At 33.5% G+C, this 22,082-nt stretch overlaps 1 protein-coding gene across 1 annotated transcript in view; it reads left to right on the forward strand.

Annotated features, from left to right (window-relative positions):
- LOC109544660 (frizzled-4) overlaps positions 1–22,082 on the forward strand; it is a gene marked incomplete in the record, with an annotated part of 33,225 nt that overhangs the window by 3,886 nt on the left and 7,257 nt on the right. The window contains 2 exon segments of the mRNA XM_048663891.1: positions 198–484; positions 19,674–19,840. Coding sequence (XP_048519848.1) covers positions 198–484; positions 19,674–19,840 — 454 coding nt within the window.

The following is a 22,082-nucleotide window of genomic DNA, read 5'->3' on the forward strand; positions in this document are numbered from 1 at the left end:
TTAAGATATTTTTTCTACATAACCCCTCCTGACTTTAAAGCTGGATCCGCCCCTGTCCGGGAAGTGTTGGTCGCACATTTTGCGGACACCCTATATATGTTTATATTAAATTTTGTTCAGTACACGAGATTCAGAACATTTAATTTCACGATATGTAAAGGTATAAACTGTAAGTCTGGCATATCTTTATTTTCAAGGTCTGGATATCGGTTTGGGCACTAGCTTGTATAGCTTCAAGTCTTGCATCACTAATAACTCTAACACTAGGAGGTGGTAGAGTTTGTGCACCTCCATTAGTAGGATTGTCACTGAGCTACTTATTGGTAGGATCTGGATGGGCATTTAGAGCGTTTACCGGACCCACAGGTTCAACATGTTGGACACCCGATTCGGCAGTATTAAGGCCGGCAGATGGTCTGCCTAATTTAGTCTGCGCCTTCGTCTTTCTGTTATTATACTATTTCGGAATGGCAGCAAATGTTTGGTAAGTTTTTATCCATCATTTCGATTTTTAGCTGCGTCTCTTACTATATTAATTAAGGAAATTATAAATCTTAGGTTATTTGCGTTCATCCACAACTATTTATCTGCAATTTTTAATGATTGTTGACCCTTAAGACACCCGATAAAAATATATTTTTGTTTTATTTGAAGTATTGTATTACTCTTTAACACGCACAGTTAGTAGTACTATAAAGTTTAGACTCATTTATACATTGACTCCACACATTGAAGTAAGAAGCAAACCAAAATTGGCCGAGTTATATATTTTATTATAAATGCGGAACAATCCAACATTGCTATTTTACAGTTTTGGTCATTTGGAACGCCAGTAATATAACTAAACAATTCAAACTAGTCTGCTCTTCAAAACTTTTTTAGTAGACAGTTTAGCTGGTTTAGAAAGGCACTCTGCTGTTGATTTCAAGCAAATTGATTCTTCTGAGAAAGTGAAAAGTGGCTGCAATTCAGTTTGATAAAAACAAGCACTAAAACATCAATAATTTAAAGATTTCATTCAAGATTCTCCACTCCACTTTTGAAGAAGTTCCGTTTCAATTATAAGTTTAAGTAAAAATGTTTTTCTATTCCTTGAATACCTACAGGCAACACCTCCCGAGGAATAACCCAAATTTGTAATTGCTCTGTATATTACTTTCCGGCACGTTCGTCTATTAGTTGTTCCAACGCACAGTAAGTAGAAACAAAAGATCGAAAACAATGGTAAATTGTAAAAGGAATAATAATTTAAGCCACCCGTTTAGATGCCGCCCGATTGAGACCCGATTATTCTCAGTCGAAACAAAGCATGGTAAATGACATTTGAATGGACCACTCGCCGAATTATCAAAAATAATGGAATATATTGTGCTTTCAAAAAAGCCGACCGAATGTGCGATAATCTAATGGGGAAACTAGAATGTGAGTAGAGGAGTTTGCAAAGATTAAACATTATCTCAGATTAAATGCTTTAATAAAATGCAAAAAACCAAGTCTCGCTTTTTTGGAAATTTTCTGACTCACTTTTGTTTCGAATAGAGTATATTATTGTAAATTGAAAGTATCCACGTATACAGAGTGATTCAAATTTGGCGTCATTCCTTTTAAGGGGTAATAGGGGCTCACTTATAGAGTACGAGAAAAAAAGGACTGTATAAGATCTTAAGAATATTTAATACCTCCTTAATTAAGTGGTAGTACCTTCGAAAAATATGCTGAAAAGCATGTATTTACATTTTTATGGCCTCTCTTTTTTTTACTCTCTGCTGAGAACAAATCGATCAATGATTGATTAATCCTGGATGTAAAAAATGATTCGTAATAAAGTTGTACTTTATTGGCAATATAAAGTTTATAGCGTATCAATTACCGTAGTAAAGAAATAGACCAAACTGTGGAAGCGTCGTAAATCGCAGAAAACACTAGAAGTTCAATTTTAAAATCTACAAAGAACGTAAATTTATTAAAAAATTAATCTATTGGCTTAATGTCCAACATTATTTAGCGATTTCAACTAAATTAGTACTAATCTATCGATTATTGGGCAAAAGTCAAAATTTATATTTTCATAAATAATCAGCCGTAAAAAATATAGTAGCTATTTTAAGCGTTAAGAGAATCCGAACTGAAACGTAATACGGTTGATGATTCAAAGAATTACACGGCCAAGGAATGTATTTAGGTATGTATGAAAATGAGAAACAGATCTGTAAAAACTGGTCAGCCGCTGGTGGTTTCGTGCCGGACATTGATGTTCAGAAATAGTTTTGTCCCAACTTGGTCACATGATACAGAGAGGGTAATGCAATGAAAGGGGAATATTTCTTGTTTTTAATTCTTATCACAATCGCAAGCGTCTGTTAATTTTTTTTAGTTGAACTAAATAGCAAGCGCTAGGCGTTATTTAATCTGGACGTTTTAAAATTGCTATTTACGAAATAAGTATTAAATGAATATGTTTCTAACTGTAAGCTTATGGTATATAGCGGTTTTGAGGGATTCAAGATGAAAATTGATTCAAAAGTTCAACATTGTCGTAAACAAGTTCAGAAAATCATTAATGCCTCTATTCTTCACATCTAGGTTTTTTTAATGATCCGAAATTCAACCGCATATGTTTTCATTAGAGTGAAATAGTGTACATTCTTAGCTTCCTTTCCTCATGGATGCTTTCATATTAGCGTTCGCTTAGTCTTCTTGCTACCTGGAACTTTACCTCAATATTGGTCATTGGCAACCAGGTGTTAAAGGTATTAATACGAAAGATTCGAGAACAAAATCTGATCAAAAATAAATGCACACAATCAAAAAAATTGAAGCTGTTTCATATAGGGTGTCCCACGGAAGTTGGAACAAATGGAACTCGTAACTAAATGATGAAAACATGTAAAAAAAATTTTCAAAATTGCCTACTATGGGAGTGTCATTGAGCTTTTCAAATTTGTATTTTTTATTTGATGTGTTAATTATTTAACGAGTTTTGAATTTTTTTCTAATTAAAGAAATAATATTAATAACATCTAAGTGTCAAATTAGTTCAGTTAAATGTGAGTACAAACGCGAATAATTCCAAATCGAAGCACGGAATATTTATGTATTTTTCCAAAATACCGCAAAACAACCGTACAGCACTGAAATGAGAAAATCAAAAACAAAATAGGAACAAATAGGCAAAAGTGATCAGAATATTTGAATACAAAAAAAAAGGAATTAACAATTTTTTTCATTTCTTTTGTTGTCCAAGAACGTTTTTTAGCGTACCAAATTTAAAATTAGCAACTTTACCAGTTCTCCATATAGAGCAAGCTCATTAGGAAATTTTCTGTACAACAGAAGTGAATAGTCCATTACTATAGAGTATGTGATTCATTTTAATTCATTGCCCAAGTTTTTCATACATGTTTCGTAAAAATTAGGCTGCAACCATTTTTTCGATCACTTCTTCTCTTAAGACAAGCAGACAATTTAAACAATCTGAAGAATGTAGAGAAAAGTTTGATAAACATAATCAAGCATCTGACTGGTATCGCCTACAAGTTTCACTAATGTGTGTCATGTCGTACGTTTGTGTATAATGTACATGAATTTTTCACAGGTAAAAAACAACAATTTACCATGAATTATCGATTCTTCTGATCAAAGTGCGTATTTGAATGATAAATACAATAACATACCACGTTTTGTAAAACAAGCTATTTCCTTTGAATTTTATAAAAGCGTAAAGACGCTGTTTGTTTTAAAGCATCAAAATATTTATACTCTGTCGGTTTAATCTGTCGAAAGTTTACTTTTCATGTTACCAAGATTGGATGGACTATTTTAGAAATATCAATATTTTGAGTTTAGTTCAATAAGAGAGTAGATACATTGGGTTTAATTAATTTTTCGACGACTATCGCATAATATATTTCATAACTTTTGGTAACTGTTTAACAATAGTGCTCTTGGTTTAAATTTTGAATGTTATAAACCCAAACCCTATGGACTGTAGCTAGTGAAAATCCGGCTATTCCACTGCTGTAAAATATAAATAAAATTCGTCAAAATTAACAAGCAACTTGAAATTGCAAATGTTAAACTAATTTACTGCTAATTTAAGTTTTGCTACTCTTTAGGGCTCCCTTTGCATTTATGAACATTTATGACTGCTTTGATTAGTTAAAAACAATTAGGCAAACGCAATATGCGGGTTGCAAAATGTGTTAAAGAATTTTCCAACTGATCGTCATACACTGGCTGAGCAAAACTTATTAATAAGTGGACTAACTAGTACACGTTTTTCCAGAGATTTCTCTCGATGAGGCATTAATAAGTATGTAGTGGGGCATTAATATGTCGGGATAATTCTATATCGTTATATAAATCGACGTATTTTACAGCTGGTTTGTATTTAGTCCGGCTACAAACCAGCTCGTTTTAAAGCGGGACTCGGTCCCACCGTTTTCTTATCTTCGAGGCTTTGGCAGGCTTTGTTTGTTAAGATTAATCTTACACTGGGAGTTGAACCGAACCATGGTCAAAGGAGGCAAAAACTTTTACAATTTGCAGCAAATTGCAGTTCATCAAAGTTCAATAATTCAGATTTTTTTCTGTAAAACTCCCAGAAAAGTGAACACATCTGAATTTTATTTTGACTTCTTGTTATATCTTTGTCATAAAATATATGTCTGTATCAGATTTTGGCAAATAATAAAGAATATACAGGCAGAATTGCAACATTTTAAATTTGTTATATTGTGCAACTTTACTGCAGATAATTTACTAAGTCTATTTGAATAAATGACTGTTTATAAAGTTATATTTACAAATGCTGCTTCAATCTAGCACAGAGACAATTGGGGCTAATTGGGAGCAAAAGTGCAAAAGCAAAAATTATTTCTGTTTTAGCCATGATCTGGCAATCATTTATATCCAACAGTCCAACAAATACATCGTGTTGAGCAATATTTCTTAAATTTTGTATTTTGTAGACCCTTAAAGGATCACTAATTCAATATTTATCTTCAAATGTGTAATGTATTTTCTGCCATCAACTAATCCAAGTGTTTGAAAGATTTTTACTTTTGAGTTTGGATTGAATAAAAACTATAAAAATATTGGCAGTGAGAATAAACGTTTTTATTGATCAAAATGTATTTTATGTGACTCTGATCCTTGAAAGGCAGCTGGGCTGTTTACAGTAAGTGTTTGGTCTGATAAAAATTTTGGGCTAAGGGACAATCCAAATATTTAGATAAGACTGCCCACATTTGGGGACGTAGGGATGTAATGGAAATATAACATTTTAAAACCACAAAATATAACACTGATAACCACTGGTACAAAGTGATGTTAAAAGAGTATAAAATGTGTACAGGGTGTAGAACCGTGTAGAGTGTCTTGATCATTTATTTAAAAAATTGTGAAAAAGTGGTAAATACTAAAGTTGTGCATTATTGCTACAAATTTTAAAATCTTAAGTTACTTATTTAGATTTTGTGGTGTAACCACGGTCATCGTCAAACTTTCTCATTTTTGAAACAACGTAAATTATAAATGTATGTGTCAACGGAAAATAACTTTAACTTCAGTATTTCAAATGCTGAAATTTTGAAGTTCTTATATTATAGGGTTTTTAAGCGTAATCGGAACAGAATAGATAATTTTGAAATATAAAAATAGCATACCCACAAAGAAGATAAACGAAAGATCTCTTCTTCGGACCTTGGTTAAGAAATCCAAAAAACGTTTTGTTCAGACTGCCTTGATAAAGTAGCTGTAACACACTTCAAGTAGTAATTCATGTTTAAAAATTTGTCATTTCTGTTGTTAGTCAAGTCCTAACTGCTCATCTGCTCCGACTCATTCTTCGAGCTCTCTCTGCTTCTATACATTTCAAAATGCTGTGCAATTCGGGTTATAGACATAGTTATTCCTGTAACTTTATATTCATAAAAATTAGACCTGTGTGAACAGATCCATGCCGTTTGAACAAAACATATTAGACACATCCGTGAACCATTTTAACGTTCTTAACATTGCTCTCCTCGGCCTAGATGCACCTATATTTTGCGGCCTAAATATACAAACTATTTTGTATTACTGGAGGAAACATAGGTACTAATGGTCTTCACGTTTTCTTCAAACTCTATTTATACAAAGCGTTCTACTGTCCAATAAATCTTCGGCTATGGTCCCTCCTATTATTTGTTTTTCGTTTTTATGTGTTCCTACAGGCCGTTCTCGCTAGCCCAACAAGGTGACCGGCTAACCGGTAATCAATTTCTCGTTTAGAACTTTCAATATTTCTCTTATCCACCACATGGTTGTCCAGGACGGTAGTTGGATTAATTGTTGTAGATTCCACATTTCTTTGAAGTTCTTCAAGCAAGATATCACTGATGCAATGTGAGGGCATTTGCAAAAAAATGTTTTTAATATATTGCAGGATCTTTGTGCTACTGAATGGCCAGTGCCATAATTCTTTAATACAATTATATTTATGTTTCTATTGAACACATTATAGGTCAATGAATGAAAAACTTATGATTTAACGTTGAAAAACCGAGCTCTTTATACTTTTGTAATAATGTTACGAAGCTTCACGTTACCTGACGAGAGTTTTAATTCACTGGCCTATACAAAAAAACAAAAGTTTCAAATTTACCATTTAGAGCCGTTAGTGCCTTTAGTAGACTATTAGCATTGCAAATAAAACATAATTTAAATCATAGTTTGGAAATGTTTCGTTATAAAAAAATCTATTTCTGTAATGTTTTTTGGAACAAACACAACAGCAACCAAGCRTCCAGGCAGATGTTTATGCCTCTAAACTTTTAAATTRTGCTGTTAGAAAGTTTAAATGTTTAACAATGGAATAAATCASCKTTGTTTTCTTTTTCACCACTRCCCAGACCGAATTCCCGAGAAAGTCAACCAACTTTAAATTATTGGATATCGGTCGAGAAACTGGAACTTATTCTTTACTTTTAATACAATTGCTTTTCGAGGTTCTTGCAGTTATAACCAAAAACATTTACCAAAATTGAAAGATTTAATATTCGTGGAGTTCATTGTCATTCAAAATCGCAAAACTAACAAATTTTCAGCAAGGAAGTGTTGGTTGCTTGCTTCACTCGACTTAATATTAAAATAATACTATTCGAAAAGTTTAGAACTTTGAATCATTTTGGACAAAGTTGGGTCAATTTAAGTTTTGAGATAGTTATTAGCACAAATTCTAGGAGACCGTTTCAAAATTCTGCGGCTGATCAAAATGTGCTAAGGTTCGAATAAACTTATTTAAATTTCACAAGTTCGAAGAACCAGTAGGATTTGCACAAGTTTCTATTAAACATTTTTTGTTCGGTTCGTTCCAAAAATTTCGCCGATTTCTTATGCTTGATCTGCACTAACCTTCGAGTGATAAACACCAAACACCAAAGTTAGTGTTTCTGTTGTGAATTTTATATTTTCCTTATGTGAAACCATTATTATGTCCAGCATTGCTAGTCTTTCAGAGCTGAAATGATCATATCTCATTACAAATAAGAGGACTTGATGGATTGCTTGTTGAAACAATTCTCGGATTGTACCGTCGAAGTAAATTCTACTCCAAATTTGTTCATGATGGTTTAAGTGTACATAACATATCTATATTCTTCACAAACTGTCCTTAATAAAGCTTTCTTCAAAAATGAACATACTTTGAATATGCTCTGTATCCTAAGTAGAACAGTGAATCTCTGAGACTCTAACTTATGATCAGGAACTTTGATCCTGGATCCTTTTCACCAGGAAGGTTGAACCTTGCCGTTTTCAATATGAATTTTTATATTATTCCTTTTTGATTGTTTAACTATTACTAGATTTTGAAACATATAAGTACATACAAAGGCAAATTATTATCGGTTTGATTACAGCAAAAATGTGACTGAAAGAGTTGCGGATGTATTTCCGGACTTTTCCCCAAATCGTTTGTTTTTACTTTAAGTACGTGAAACTCGCAGGATGAAACTAATTGTTCCAGTTTACCTAAGACCATCTCAGCTTCAGACATACTTAAAGATATTCAATAATCACTATTTTTATTAGATATGTATCAAAAATGTTATAATTGTATATCTGGAAACTGTTGTTAAAACATGTATTTTTACCCTTTTATGTGTTCGTCTTGAAGTAACATCCGAAGAATGCATTCCTGTCTAATCACGTTCGTTATCAAAGTCTCAGTTTAGGCTGTTTTAAACGTTTAGCGAACGACGAGCGACGAGTTCGTCCCTGTTTTCGAAGATTCCTATGTAAATAAAGGCGGTACCTCTCGGTCCATTAAAGGGAAACAGCCATATAAGCGGCTCTAGACACGGCCTTTGTTGGAAAGAGCTCAACTTTACGAAGTTTCAAAGCCTGACAGCAAGTTATTAATATGAGTTATTGGTCGGAAATTAAATGTCTGTTTCGAATTTGGAAGTAATTAATTCCCAAGTAAAATATGATTTGGTTGCTAATTGGTTACAGTTGAGTATTTTATGTTTATTTAAATCGAATATACGGTATACTTATTTTACGAATAAACGTTATGAAAATAAATGGTTTATGAAATACAATTAGTTTCAAGATATTTGAGAATCCTTCAATTTAGTACATTGTAGATTTAAATCTTCAGCCAAAGGAATGCCCTTTGGGGCTATTCCGATTGAAAAATGTAAGCAATTGTTGAAGCAAAGTGGGGTACGCCCAGGTAAATATGTATATGAATGCTATTTTAACCTGATACAAAGTTATCAATATTTTCCAATTGTAATCTTGACATCCCTTTGGCTCCAAAATGTGCATATGTTTGTCTGAATATTTTTTACTTTTGCTCAGGCCAAAATTTTCTGAGACCAAACAGAAACTGTAAATAATACAGCTGATTTTCAGATGAAGTTTCTTTAGCCGTTCATATACTGATCATTTTAATTCACTATGTAAAGAATTATTAGTTTCTTCTCAATCGCTTCCATTTTCAGTTCCAAATAGTGTGGAAGTATTGTTTTCTTATTCATCTAGAATCTAGCTTCTGCAATAATTAAGAAAAGAAAATAATAAGACTAATTAAGAAAATCTTGAAATCTAAAATATTCACGTTGTTCCCTCTCATCAGTTTATTGAAAACATTTTTTTTCAATTAAAAATTCAATTTTTTCGTAAACTATACATATAGGAACTAGGTATTTATAGTTTATGTTTATGGCGTCCAAGTCCAATTTTAAAATGAAAATAGCATACGAACATATATTGAAAACGTCCTCGTTTTTGAGATAATGGATGGAAAAGTTAACAGTTTTTTAAATAATTCATGAAAATCTTAAGATGTAATAAAAACTTTTTTTGCCTACCCATAGGCACTAAACCGAATTTGCCGTTCGTTTTCACGTGAGAAAGATATTGTTTGTTGTAAGTCGCTAACTGTAACAATTTTCGAGATTTTTCTTCGCAGTAAGTAACTGAAGATTTATAAAATAATAAAATATTAGCTTTGCCACCCTGTATCTAAAAAACGAGGTCGTTTTTAATATATGTTGGTACCACATTTTCAACTTTAAATAAGTTATGACTTGTAAGACATGAAAAAATATTGACACCAATGAATTCTAAAAGACCACCTAAACGGGCATAGAAGTTGCATGTAGAAAGTTCGATCTATACCGTAGCAAGATGATCCTCATTAGCGGGAACTTGAGAAATCTATGAAAAACCATTTCAATAGTCACCACCTATGATATCTAGAAATGTGGGGACGAGCCTAAACCAAACTCCTCCCCGAAGCTATGAATCTGGAACCAAAATTAACCCAAACTCCACCCAATCTGGGGGTGAAAATATTTGAATAAATAAGGAAAATCATTGATGTGGTACTTTTCTGATTTTGTTTTCATAGTAGTTGATGTTCATCTCTAACAAGTATAAACTAACGACCTATAGACTCAAGCGGGGCTTGTTTAAACAATTTAATTTGTTAAGTAAATGAACATTATTTTCAAACCTAATATCTTGAACAATCACTGTAAAAATGACCTGAATGAAACTAGTCTGAAGAGAGCTATTTAAAAGGTATGAAAAAAATTAAGTAAACAACAGGCAAGCGTACAAACTTAGCAAAATTCAGTAAACAGAATTTTAATGCAGCAAGCAAACTGATCAACTGGAACAGAGCGCTTGAAATTAAAATCGGACTTGAATATGTGGCATACCAACTCGCACCAACCAAGCGTATCCCAGAACCAGGTATAAAATAAAAGGCCAAAACGAGCCCATAACAAGATGCAATCTGAGAAAGATGAACAAGCAGAGAATGCCCAGGACCAAGACAAGGCAATGGACTTAAGCGAGAAGCCGGTGTTAGTTACACTGTACTCGAGTCCAATAATAAACTATAGTGCAGAACTTTTCGGTTGATTTTTGAGATGTAGCCAAGGCAAGCCGAGTTTGGAAAAAGTAGATATTATCACTAGAAATTGCAGCGACAAATCACACTTGTACTCCAAATAAAATATTGTAGATTTCCATACATCATTACTATTATTAACTGGTCATTTTCTAGTATCCATATTCATCGAATTCGAGAAGATATTTGGGTTAGTGTTGGTTAGTCTCGGTTAATTGGGCCCTTTTTTTAAAATTCCAATCGGCTCCACCAAAACTCAAAATTTGGCAACTTAAAGCTTAAAGTATCGATTTGAAACGTACATAATATAAGACGGGGCGGGCCCAGTTTTCTTATGGGACAATTTATGAGCCAAAAAGGTCGTAACCCACATTGCCCACAAACCACTACCTACTGAGAAAAGTTGTTGGCCAAAGGTTGCATATTTTTAACTTCAAAGTTATAGCAAATAGAAAATTACTTAAAAACGTTTTTAAAAAGAATATTTTGTTAGTTTTCGTAAAAAAAACCTTGTCCACCGACCGAGTCGGAAATTGATGTCTTATAAACGTATTTCTTTCTTCAAATTTTTACAATTTGCAAGTCTCAAAAATACTAAAATTATTGATTTGATTTCTTCATGCGTGTTGGCACTTTAGCTGATTTCCTGCGTGTAATTTTAATTTACCGATACATTTTCTATTTATATGTCTAAAATTGTTTAGTTTCCCAATTATTGGTTTACATTATGCAAACACATCACTTTGTAAAAAGGGAATTGACAGTTTATATTCAAATATAAAATCTCTACACTTACATGAAGCAATACTAAYGACGAATGTTTGATTTATCAACAATGAAAWCTTGTATAAAACCGTGATATATAGCAACCATTTTAGCAAATTTTCTGCTATATTTTACTCCCAGAAAAACCAGGAGAGTGCGGCTCATAAGGGCAATTGTTCGACGATCTGAACATTMTTTGGMATTTGTTTTTTTAGGGATCATGCAATAATCTTCTGTAAGTTTAAGGAGTTCAACCGACAATTCATCGGGTTGATAATCCTCAACCAGTTACCAGTTGATCGTTTTTGATCGGTTTGCATGGCCTTTAGAAACCCCATTTCAGCTTCGAATTTGGCACAAAAACCAAATAATTTTATTCAGTTTTTTACCGAAAGTAATTAGGATTATTTTGAAAAAACGAAAATTCTGGAAAATTCTCTGCCCTCATTGCTCTGGCGATTTTTAAAGTTTCTTTAAATTTTCAGGTCATTCCAGTTTTAACAAAGTTTCTAGTAAGCAATTCTTTCTACGCAAAAATCACCTTATTTTTTAGTTTTACTTAAAATACGGACAATTTTCAGGTATTTTCTGTGTAAAATTATCAGATAAATTTTATTGGAACACTCGCCTCCTTAACCGCTTTGCAAAAATGTTTGAATAACTTTTTGCAGCTTCGAATTATGGAAAAAAATCCTAATAATTATTTCTAGATCTTTTTCCAAAAATATATCCCCGAACCGAAAACGAAGAGCGAAAGTTTTTTTTATTTGGAAAATTCTGGGTAACTGGAGTTTCTTCACTTTTAGGTCAATATTTCTAAACAACACCGCAAAACCGCATTTTTTCTAACGTTTTACTGTATCGTCGACTTTCTTTGGACTCTCTTTGGACCTAGATGACTTTTTTTAGTTGTATTTTCTGTGAAATATTATAAGATACATTTTATTGGGGCACTTTCCTCCTTAACCGCTTTGCAAAAATGTTTGAAAAACTTTCTCCAGCTTCGAATTATGGAATTTTTCTGAAAATATTTCCCCGAACTGAAAAAGCGAAAGTTTATCTCGTGATCATTTATTGGGAAAACTCTTAGAAACTGGGGTTTATTCACTTCTTCACTGTCTCTAAACAGAAAAACCTCGTTTTTCCTAACGTTTTACTGTAAAATACTGGCAAACGGAGTATTTTATGCAAAAAAATTGAGAGATTGATTTTACAAGAAAACTCGTCAACTTTCTTTGGACTCAGTTCTGTTGCTGGGAAAATCGAGGTGACTTTTTTTTAGTTGTTTGAACACAGTAGTTAAAAGTTACTCAGAAAAAATGTTGATAACTTTTTTTGAGATGTGAATATTCCAGTCTCGGGTCTCGTAAAGCTTTAATTTATAGGCTTATAATTCATTAACCGATGAGTGTTCCAGTGTTACGCAGGCCTATAATATTTACAATAAATGCACCCGTTCATATACAATTCGCGGAACTCACGAGTACGACTTGTGTAGTGAGTACCTCTCGAAGGGCTGTGTTTTCTTACATTTCGCGTGGTTTCTTTATTCTTACTCAGTACTTATATAAGCTTTACCAGAACTCTCTCATATATCAARAACKCAGGTAMTACCWKAACGTATGGTAATTTTCATCAATAAGCCATTAAATTACCAATGCCAGTAATTAGCAGRRGAACACACTCATTTTAAAACATTCCTTCAAAAGCAACTACTTGCTTGCCATATGCTAAAGCTCTCTGATCATTCGCKTTTCCCATATCGTTCCAGCTTTCCTAATTAGTCACACATGTTTGAGGTGATAATTGAAGGGRAACTTTTCTAAAATTCCGATTTATTGAAGAGCAAACGACTTTGGCTGTATTTGTCGAAGCAAAGTGCCTTAACAATCACCATTCGGTCTAAAAATACAGGTAGCCCACCCAAATCAACACAATGTGGAAAACGGGGTTTGAACAAGTTACATCAGCTTTCGAGAGCAAATTAAATATTTGAGTTGACACAAGTAATACTCGTGTGTCTTCATGCTTGCTGGCTTGTCGCACTTGTAGGAATTCATTATATTATTTCATTGTGTGCTTACTACTTGTTTCTTTAATATTTTACTAGTGTACTAAACGCCGTCAAGGGTAGGGTCAAATGATAACACGGATATTATACTTCCAGACTGAAAGACTGTTTCGCTATATTACTTGTTATAATTTTAAATAAAAACAGGCTTCATTTCAATTTTATTTCCTTGTTGGGGTTAAGTACTTTTTTAATCGCCTCCACCGTTCAATTTCAAGAAGAAACTATCGAAACATTTTTATTGAATTGTGGACCCATTGATTTATCGACATTTTCGGTATTATTTATGAGCAGCATACGGGATTAAGGCTATAAACTGTCGATACACAAAATATGAAAGCATATAAACTAATAAACAGGGGATTTTCACGCGTCAGTATAAACTTACAACTAGTAAAATGGAATGGTGTAACAATAAAAGGGGCTGTAAAATATAAATTCGAGGTTAAATTTAGATACCGGTTTGATTTTTATAAGCCAGTTGGGTACCATAAGGCATTTTATTTTGATTCTTAAACAGTTTATAATTAACGAGCAAATGTCGTAAATGTTTAATGTCTGATTTGTAGAATTGACGCATATCCGGTAAATAATCGGAATGTTAATCTCAAACATGAAGACATGCAATAAATTATCCCAGCCACGAACAAATAAAGAATTAAAAACTCAAAAGTATGATTCATTGAAGAAAATACTGCTGTAAGCAAATTAATAAGGAAACTTCAKTKCCAATTTTTTACAATTGTTARAGCAAATTCGATTTGTTGACTTCATTAATTTTGTCTTGTCTCGAATCCATCCAAGCAATCGCCGAATATTTGTAATCACATTTYGTAAAATRCAGGAAATAGCTTACGGCTTACAGCGTTTTCATCYAAACWTGWWWCATTGAAAGTACGCCAAAMTGTTTATCGATTAATATACTCAAAATATCAAATATTCAATATCAAAACTTAAAGTGCGACTAAAAAAACTAGTAAAATATTTCTTTGGCGGGGCACTCCTCTGAAGAAAAGTGCTGCTCTACCTATAGAGYAGCAAGCCTTTCAAGAGATGCCAAAATTCTGTGCGACTCTAAATTGTCGAATTAGTTCAAAATAGCTCAAATTTTAGAGATCGTATTTTACTCGAACAAAAATATTTTTTTGTGGATATGGAACGTTTAAACATATGATTATGCTTCTATCAAAAGAGACATACTTCTTAAAATTAGTGGGGTTTTCGGGTTTTTAGGCCGTCGTAAAATGGAACTTCTTCCTGACGTTTCGCAAGCACGAGTGCCTTGCATCCTCAGAGGTGGCTGGCATGTACGCTTCAGAATAGTGTAAGCCTAAAAACCCACTAGTTTCAGATATTCTTCTGTGCTATACATCCCGAGACCATCGACTTGCGTGATTCTCATTAATGTGACTAAGATAATTAAAATCCCCAAATACTACCGATAGACTAACAATGAAATCGGAAATCTCATGCATTAAATAATTAGATTTTCGATGGGCATCTCGGTTTTTTCGCGCACACCGTATTTGCTTACTGAAGAGACAGCTGCAGTCCAACTTGATTTTTTTTTGGGATTTCAACTTACTTTCTGCCTAATTCCTGTTGTTCAAGTTTTGTACTTGTAGCAGAATAGTAAGATAGCTATTATATCAGTTTTAAAGAACAATTAAAAAAAATTAATTTCGAAACCCTGCATATCTGTTAACTTGAGACAAAAATATTTCATGTGGAATCTGATTTTTTGGGCATCATTTCCGGACGCCCTGCATATGCTCTTAAATATCTACAGGCCTTAGTAAATGCATTGAATGAACATTAAAGCTCGTTTCGTTAAACCTTGTTTCGAGTGGTTCAACGTGTTTTACTGAGTAGGTTTCCCTACAGTGGCAGTAGTAGCACTAGACTCGTTCACAACCCGTTTGAATTCTCTCGATAAATTAATCTTGAAAAAAATTACTCTGATCAAGACGCCTATTATCGTTTAATAATATAATGGCATCACGGTTAAGCCCAGAACATCTTGCGTTATTTTGATGACAAGGTTTGTGCCGCCCATGGTGGATTACACTGGCCGTTTATTGCTTCTCAAACTGCCAACAAGAAAATTATCAACGGACATTCCTCCGTGCTTTCGTCGTTAATTAAATATTGAACATGTAAGATTGGTACAGCGACTGTCCGCTTTTTAATACACGGAACCTACACATTACAACACTTAACGAAATTAATGCAGAATGCACTAACGGCATTTTTTCCCATATACAGAGTAATTCAAAATTAGCGTCATTGTGAAGTGAACCATCGATAAGAAAATTTTCTCAAAAAGTCTTGGTTTGAAGACGTTTAGATGTGCGTGTTTTTTTGGAGTTGCAAAATCGACTCAAACATCACGCTGCTTTTTTCGAAGTTTCTCAAACCTCATTTGAGCCACACAGTTCGTTTTGGCATCGTTGGATAGAGAATTGAAAATTCGATTCAGTCATGACAACTTGAGTGAGGAAATTCGGATAGTTTTTCAGTAGCGGCGGATTCAATTTTCAATTCAGGGTGGGTTCTGTACTAGAAAATCATGCCGGCAGCCAAACCGAGCAAAAGGGGGAATTCATGACCCCCCTAACCCCCGCCCTTGGTCTAACATAGGAACAAATTTACGGCCACCAAAGCAGACGATCCAGACATTTTTTTCTTCATAAATGTTAAGATCGCCTGCTTTTGTTTCAAGAAATATCGCAGTACCCTTTCGATCATGTGCTTACGGGACACTCTGTATATTAAATATTCTTTGTTGACTCGATTTATCATTGTGGATAGATGCTATACCTTCCAAACAATATCCCGAAATATTTGCCACACACTGAATTTTTACATTTCTAAGAAATTCTCTTAGATGCCTTTAGAACGGCCAATTGCATAAAAGTTTAAAAACGTGTTGAATAATAATAACTGGCGTTACGCGTGTTTTTAATGTGTTATCATTATTCACAAAAGTTCTCTCAATTTTTATCAGCTTTGCAGTGTCCATTCTCACGATTCAGCGCCCAAGAATGTGCTCTTATCGTTAGCATAATCTCGTTTATGACTAGCATCTACATAATAAACATAATAACACTAGTAACGAATAATCTAAATCCAATTTCCCAGCAACATTCCGAAACAACAACCGATGAAGAGGTAACACAATAAAGGAGCAAAACTTGCAAGTAACGCTTCTCGTTAACTGGGCTGCTCAAAAGCAATTTTTTAATGTTTTCGAGAATGACTTGTCTATTTTTAACCGAGCTGAACCTGCGTTATTGAAAATGTTGGGTTGTTAGCTCCTCAGAGCTTTACTTTGTAAACAAGGATGCGCATCGGAAACGCTAATATACAGAGTGATTTCAAGTGTAAATTATTGCCCCTAAAATAAAAATAAAGTCGGGCGAATATAATTTTGTTTAATTAGTTTAACTTATTTTTAAGTCCGTGCGCTTTAAAACTTAAAATGTATAACAATGTTGGAAATGTATCCGGTCTATCGTTCTGGGGGAGACTCAAAGGCGGTTCAATATTCTACATAATAATTGTGAAACCTGACAACAGCTTGCTTCTACTCAGAAAGTGAAAGTTACCGCAACTGACCTGAAGTCATACTGAAAGCATGATTTTTTGATCAGCATCGATCAATTGAGAAAAACACTAAAACAATCATAAAAAACATTTAAAGGTTTTACGCAAATTTCTCCTGGCCTCGAACTCTTGAAGAAACTTCGTATTAAGTAACAGTTGAAGAAGGTCTATGTGTCTACTGTCTTATTATAAGCAGCACGCAAAAGAGAACTAGTTTCGTGACACTAATTATAGAATACTATTGTTTAAAACATGTGTTTATGTTATATCTGTAGCTATTCAAAGTGTAACTAAGCAAAACTTATTTAAAATTACTGCAAGAATAGAACTTTTTAAATTAAAGTTGCAGGCTTTGCAAAAACTCTTATCAGTTTAAGAAGCGACTTGGTCCTAAATCATGTGGTCACGGAGCCCAAATGCCGAACAACTCAACAGGAAGATTACGGTCGACAGCTTGCGAAAAACAAGCTTCATGCGGTACGAAGTGGAAGAATGTGAATACTTAACGAGACAACTTTTTTTAATTAGACAAGGGTGAACGAATAAGCTTATTAACGAAGGAAAACATGTTTTTCTTATAATCATTTACCACTTTCCATAAAAGGGTCATTGGAAACTTCTGAGCGATTGGGGGTAGCATCAATCAATAATGAAAACATGGCTGGTTTATAAAGCGGCGAAAGTTTACTCAGATTTCGATCAGGTAAAAAGGCTCAAGTCAAAAAGAAAGTTGAAATTTTTCTAGAAGTGTTTTGCTGCTCATAGGAAGTCAGTGTTTTAAAAGTTTGCTATTCAATTGAGTTCCCAAAACCTGCATTTTTATGCCTGCATTAGCTGAGCTTTATCATGGAACTGTGCAATTATCTCACTTTACAACATCTCTTTGTATTGTTTATAGCAAAGTTTAGATTTCATATGGATGGATGAAGCAGCAGGGTCGTAGCTATCTTTAAACTATTATTTCATGTGAAAATCCCTCAGAAGTTGTTTCTATCAAGCTGAAAGGATGATCTGATCGTTACTTATTGTCTTCAGTATGATTTCAGCAACGAGCGGTCGCTCTTTTTTTTTTACAAACATTTTCTTGTCCAATTTCCCAGAAGAATCCGTTTGTTTGTGTTAAACAACACACCGTGCATTCCGTTCGTCAACTACACAACTTAAAAGGTGTTTGTACATTTTCAGTTTCGACGCGTAATTGCAAAATTAACCATGTATGTAGGTACATATATGCTCTAACGTGGACATATTTAGCAACAAATCTTCGCCTGGATGTACGATTTGCGTTGTAATTGTTTATACATAATGTACAGAATTGTAATGCTTTACGCAGTTTGATTTCATGAACATTGCATGACTCAAATGCCTATTGAACTGCTTTAAAATATTGCGTAATAAGGAAGTATATCTTCAAGAGCTAATATCTTCAATTTAGTAAATTTGAAAACAATCGAAGGAAACTTAAATACAATAAAAAAGTACTTCTAACTACTAAGTTAAAAACTAATAATTAAATTCTTAAAACTCTCCAACGATAGGTAAACATTCAAAAAAGTTTCATAATTTTATTAAACTTTTTTGAACAAAAAACAAACCCAAAAATTATTTCCTAATATAAAATTGAATATTTGCGAAAACAATTCCTTATCTTCGTATATCTCATAGTGTCTGAGCGTGCTTCAACAAATGCAAACATATCGTAGATAAACAACGTGTGTTGTGTTACCTTTATCAAAATACAACGCCGTTTTACAACCGTATTCCGAGGTAATATTTGTATGGAAGGTGCTGGTAAACCTGATCGAGTTAATTTCCTCCAATAAAATAATGTTCCGGCAAAAACTGATAAAGATCCAGCTTATCGAGAAGAAAAGTCCACACAATAAAATTGGTCATACGGATTAAAATTAAGAATTCTATTGATGTTAACCAATATGCAATTAAGAAAAATAAAATGGGAAAATTATTAAGTAATTTGTTTTCCTTATGATCTTTATAACTTCAATATGATAATGCTATTAGAATAACAATATGAAGCAAATTATCTAGCACGCAAAACGTAAATACGAGATATTCATTATTCAGCATGAATTGCTTGAATTCAAATGAAGTTGGATTGACCCTATTAATGCATAGGTACTTTTCAGTATGTGCAGAGAATTATTTGAAATAAAACGTGTGCTGATAGTGCCGATAGATTAATTATTAATGCACCCTTATCCAACCAAAGTCTTTCCTTGCTGTAGACACACGTTTTTTAGCATAAAACCAACAAAAATCATGACGAGATCTCGTTTTGCTGTCATTAGGACTGAGCAGAAAAGGTCCTTACAAATCCCCAGATTCTCTCACAATAATATACAAGGTGTCCCTACTACTACATTCTTTGGCAAAAAGAACCGTTTAATGCACAGAAGCAAAAGTACCTAATTATTCAGTTTGAGCCCCTCTGGATTTCGATAATAAAAGATACTTCCGTTGTAAACTCTCTACCTCCCTCCACTGACAATAAATTTCTTAATTGATTTTCTTCTGGAAATGCATTTTTCAACCACTTCAACCACGTATTTTGTTCATTTCCCGTACAAAACTGAATATTTAGTCACCTTTTCCAATACAACATTCAGAATTACACTTGATTAGATTTACCATTTACCTCAGGGATTCTGGGTGTGGTAAAAATTCAACAAACAACAACAAATAGTAGGCAAGAAACAAAAAAAACTTAAACTTTTGACAACATTTAAGAAAAAATGCGACAGTTACTACAATAATAAAATTATAATCAGTAATACATTCATATATGTTTTTCTTTGTTTCTAGGTGGGTATGTCTTTGCGCCTGGTGGCTGGCCAGATCTTCTACCTCTTGGAGTCCCGAAAGACTACGTGGGTTAACTAGTGCCCTGCACGTATGTGCATGGGGCTTTCCTGCCCTTCAAACTGTGATTGCCCTGGTGTATCGAGATGTAGATTCAGATGAATTAACAGGTAACTTTTAAGCAATTTACATTTTACAAACATGTTCAGTAACACGAATCTCTCATGTTCTACAAAATATATTATTCGCAAAATCGTCAATTGTTCTAATGTGGAAATACAACAAATCAAATGCTAACATTAAGCCACTCTGTTTGATATCAAGAAAACGACCCCAACCCATTTTCGACACTTTAAATGGTATATCCGCTATAACAAAGTGGCATAGATAGGAGTCATGTGGTGCTCTTTTTAGGTCAAACTTAAAAGGGTGAAATCAAAGTTTGAAACTGTTTGTTCGTTTAAGAGATACAAAGAAATTTTTTTTAAATTGTCGTTTTCAAAATAACCCTATATTTTCTAAGTTGAAAGCGATTCAATGAAAATATTTAATGTAAAAGTTTCCTTATAATGATTGTTGAATAATCTACCGTTTTGAGAATAAGTATACGGGGTCAGGTAAAATAAAATATCGAACCTTGGCTCATTTTTTTTAAATGGAACACCCTATCTATGTTAATTAAAAAATATGATATTTGAATTTCCTTTTCAATAATGTAACACTTGAAAAAAAAAGAAGGAAAACCTTGTTTTTGAAATGAGCGATCTGCTAGTCGATTGTCTACTACAGACAAATCTGTTAAATGAAAGGTTCCTCCCATTGGAGTTTTTATCTTAGTGGAAAACAACTAATTGTTTTTACGTCTCTGGACGCTCATAAACCCGCATCCTAATGCTAAACTTACCGAAAGCTGCATTGCGTCACCTGGAAGCGAAGAAAAAAATGTGTTTAGTACAGAAGGAAATCTGTCCAAAGCCAAAATTAGTTGAAATCCGCAAAGCAATGAGAGAGAGAATAATAATAATAGAATAAGAATAAATAATAAAGAATCCATAAAATTTCAGATGCTTGTCGTAAACGGAAACTCAGTTCAAGCTAAACAATGTATAGATTAGAGATCATTCTTACCAGCTTTCTGCAAGCTGCGGCCCCATCCTCCATTTTCTACCCGTTATTCCTCAAAAAGTTTACTGCTCTTTCACAAACTACCGCACTTGCCATAAGGTCCACAATGATTCTATATTTCTGGAACGCGATTCACACGACATCAATGGATTTCATCCACTGTCGGTAGCAAACTGACCAACAAAAAAAGACACCGAAGTACAGAATAAACATGATTATGTCACGTTCCAACTTAACGAAAGTCAACAACAACTAAACGAAAAACGATCCAAGCGCCGATTTTTCCGATGTATACTATAAATCATGTACAGAGTGATTCAAAATTGGAGACATTCTCGTTGGGGTGTTTAGAAAGAATAAACTAGATCACAAATTTTTATTTTATTAATATTATAATTTTATTATATTTCGCAATATTTTTAAAGGCGATCTGATCTGCCTCATTCCGATTACGTAAACACCTGTAACTTCTCAAGTGAAAATGAAGTAGGGTTAAACTTTAAAAAACGTGTAAGGAGCGCATTAGCTAGCGATGATACCTGCATAATTTGTAATATTTAATTGGAATATTCTTACAACTTTGCGGTCATCAACACTTAACCGGAATTAGTAACTAGATATATACAGCATTAAGTAGGCATTTTGTTTACAACGTACCTAATAAACTAACCCTAATTAACTCTGCGGAGAGCGTAGGATGTTGAAAGCTCGATCTGATCCCGACAAAAAACGATTATTCTTTGCGAGTTTAAGTTTATTAACATTCCTTGGCACATTGCTCGCCGACCTGTGTGAAAATGGCTTTATCTCTACACACGACAGTTTATGCGACCGTGCCCACCTAGGAGAATGATAAATTATTTACGTTTATAGGCCAATCTAAGTATATTGTTTCATATCCGGAAGTATGCGGTAGTGTTTTCAGTTTCACTCTGAATGACAATTTTCGGAAATTTGCAGCAATATTTTACATTGTAGTCATAAGTATTACCTATGTGAGATCGTGATCATGTGCATATGGTACTATTGCTAATTACCATTTTTTCAGTGTAATTCTAGTCGCAGTTTATATTTTTTTGCAAAACATGTCTGGGACTTTTTGCCATATAGATAGTGATAGTGTTTTATTATGACGATTTTATAAAACATACTGCATTAGAGTTTGTCAAATAAATGTTTAGAATTCGAGGTATTTTGAGAAACTTGAATTTTTTGTAGATAAGTTCTATATTGTTGAGGCGGATTCATTTTTTACAAACTTCTTTTTGGGTATTTCGCCTCAAAAAT

This window comes from Dendroctonus ponderosae, unplaced genomic scaffold (assembly GCF_020466585.1).
Source record: "Dendroctonus ponderosae isolate FM_Combo_2020 unplaced genomic scaffold, Dpon_F_20191213v2 Dpon_F_20191213_2, whole genome shotgun sequence".
NCBI lineage: Eukaryota > Metazoa > Arthropoda > Insecta > Coleoptera > Curculionidae > Dendroctonus > Dendroctonus ponderosae.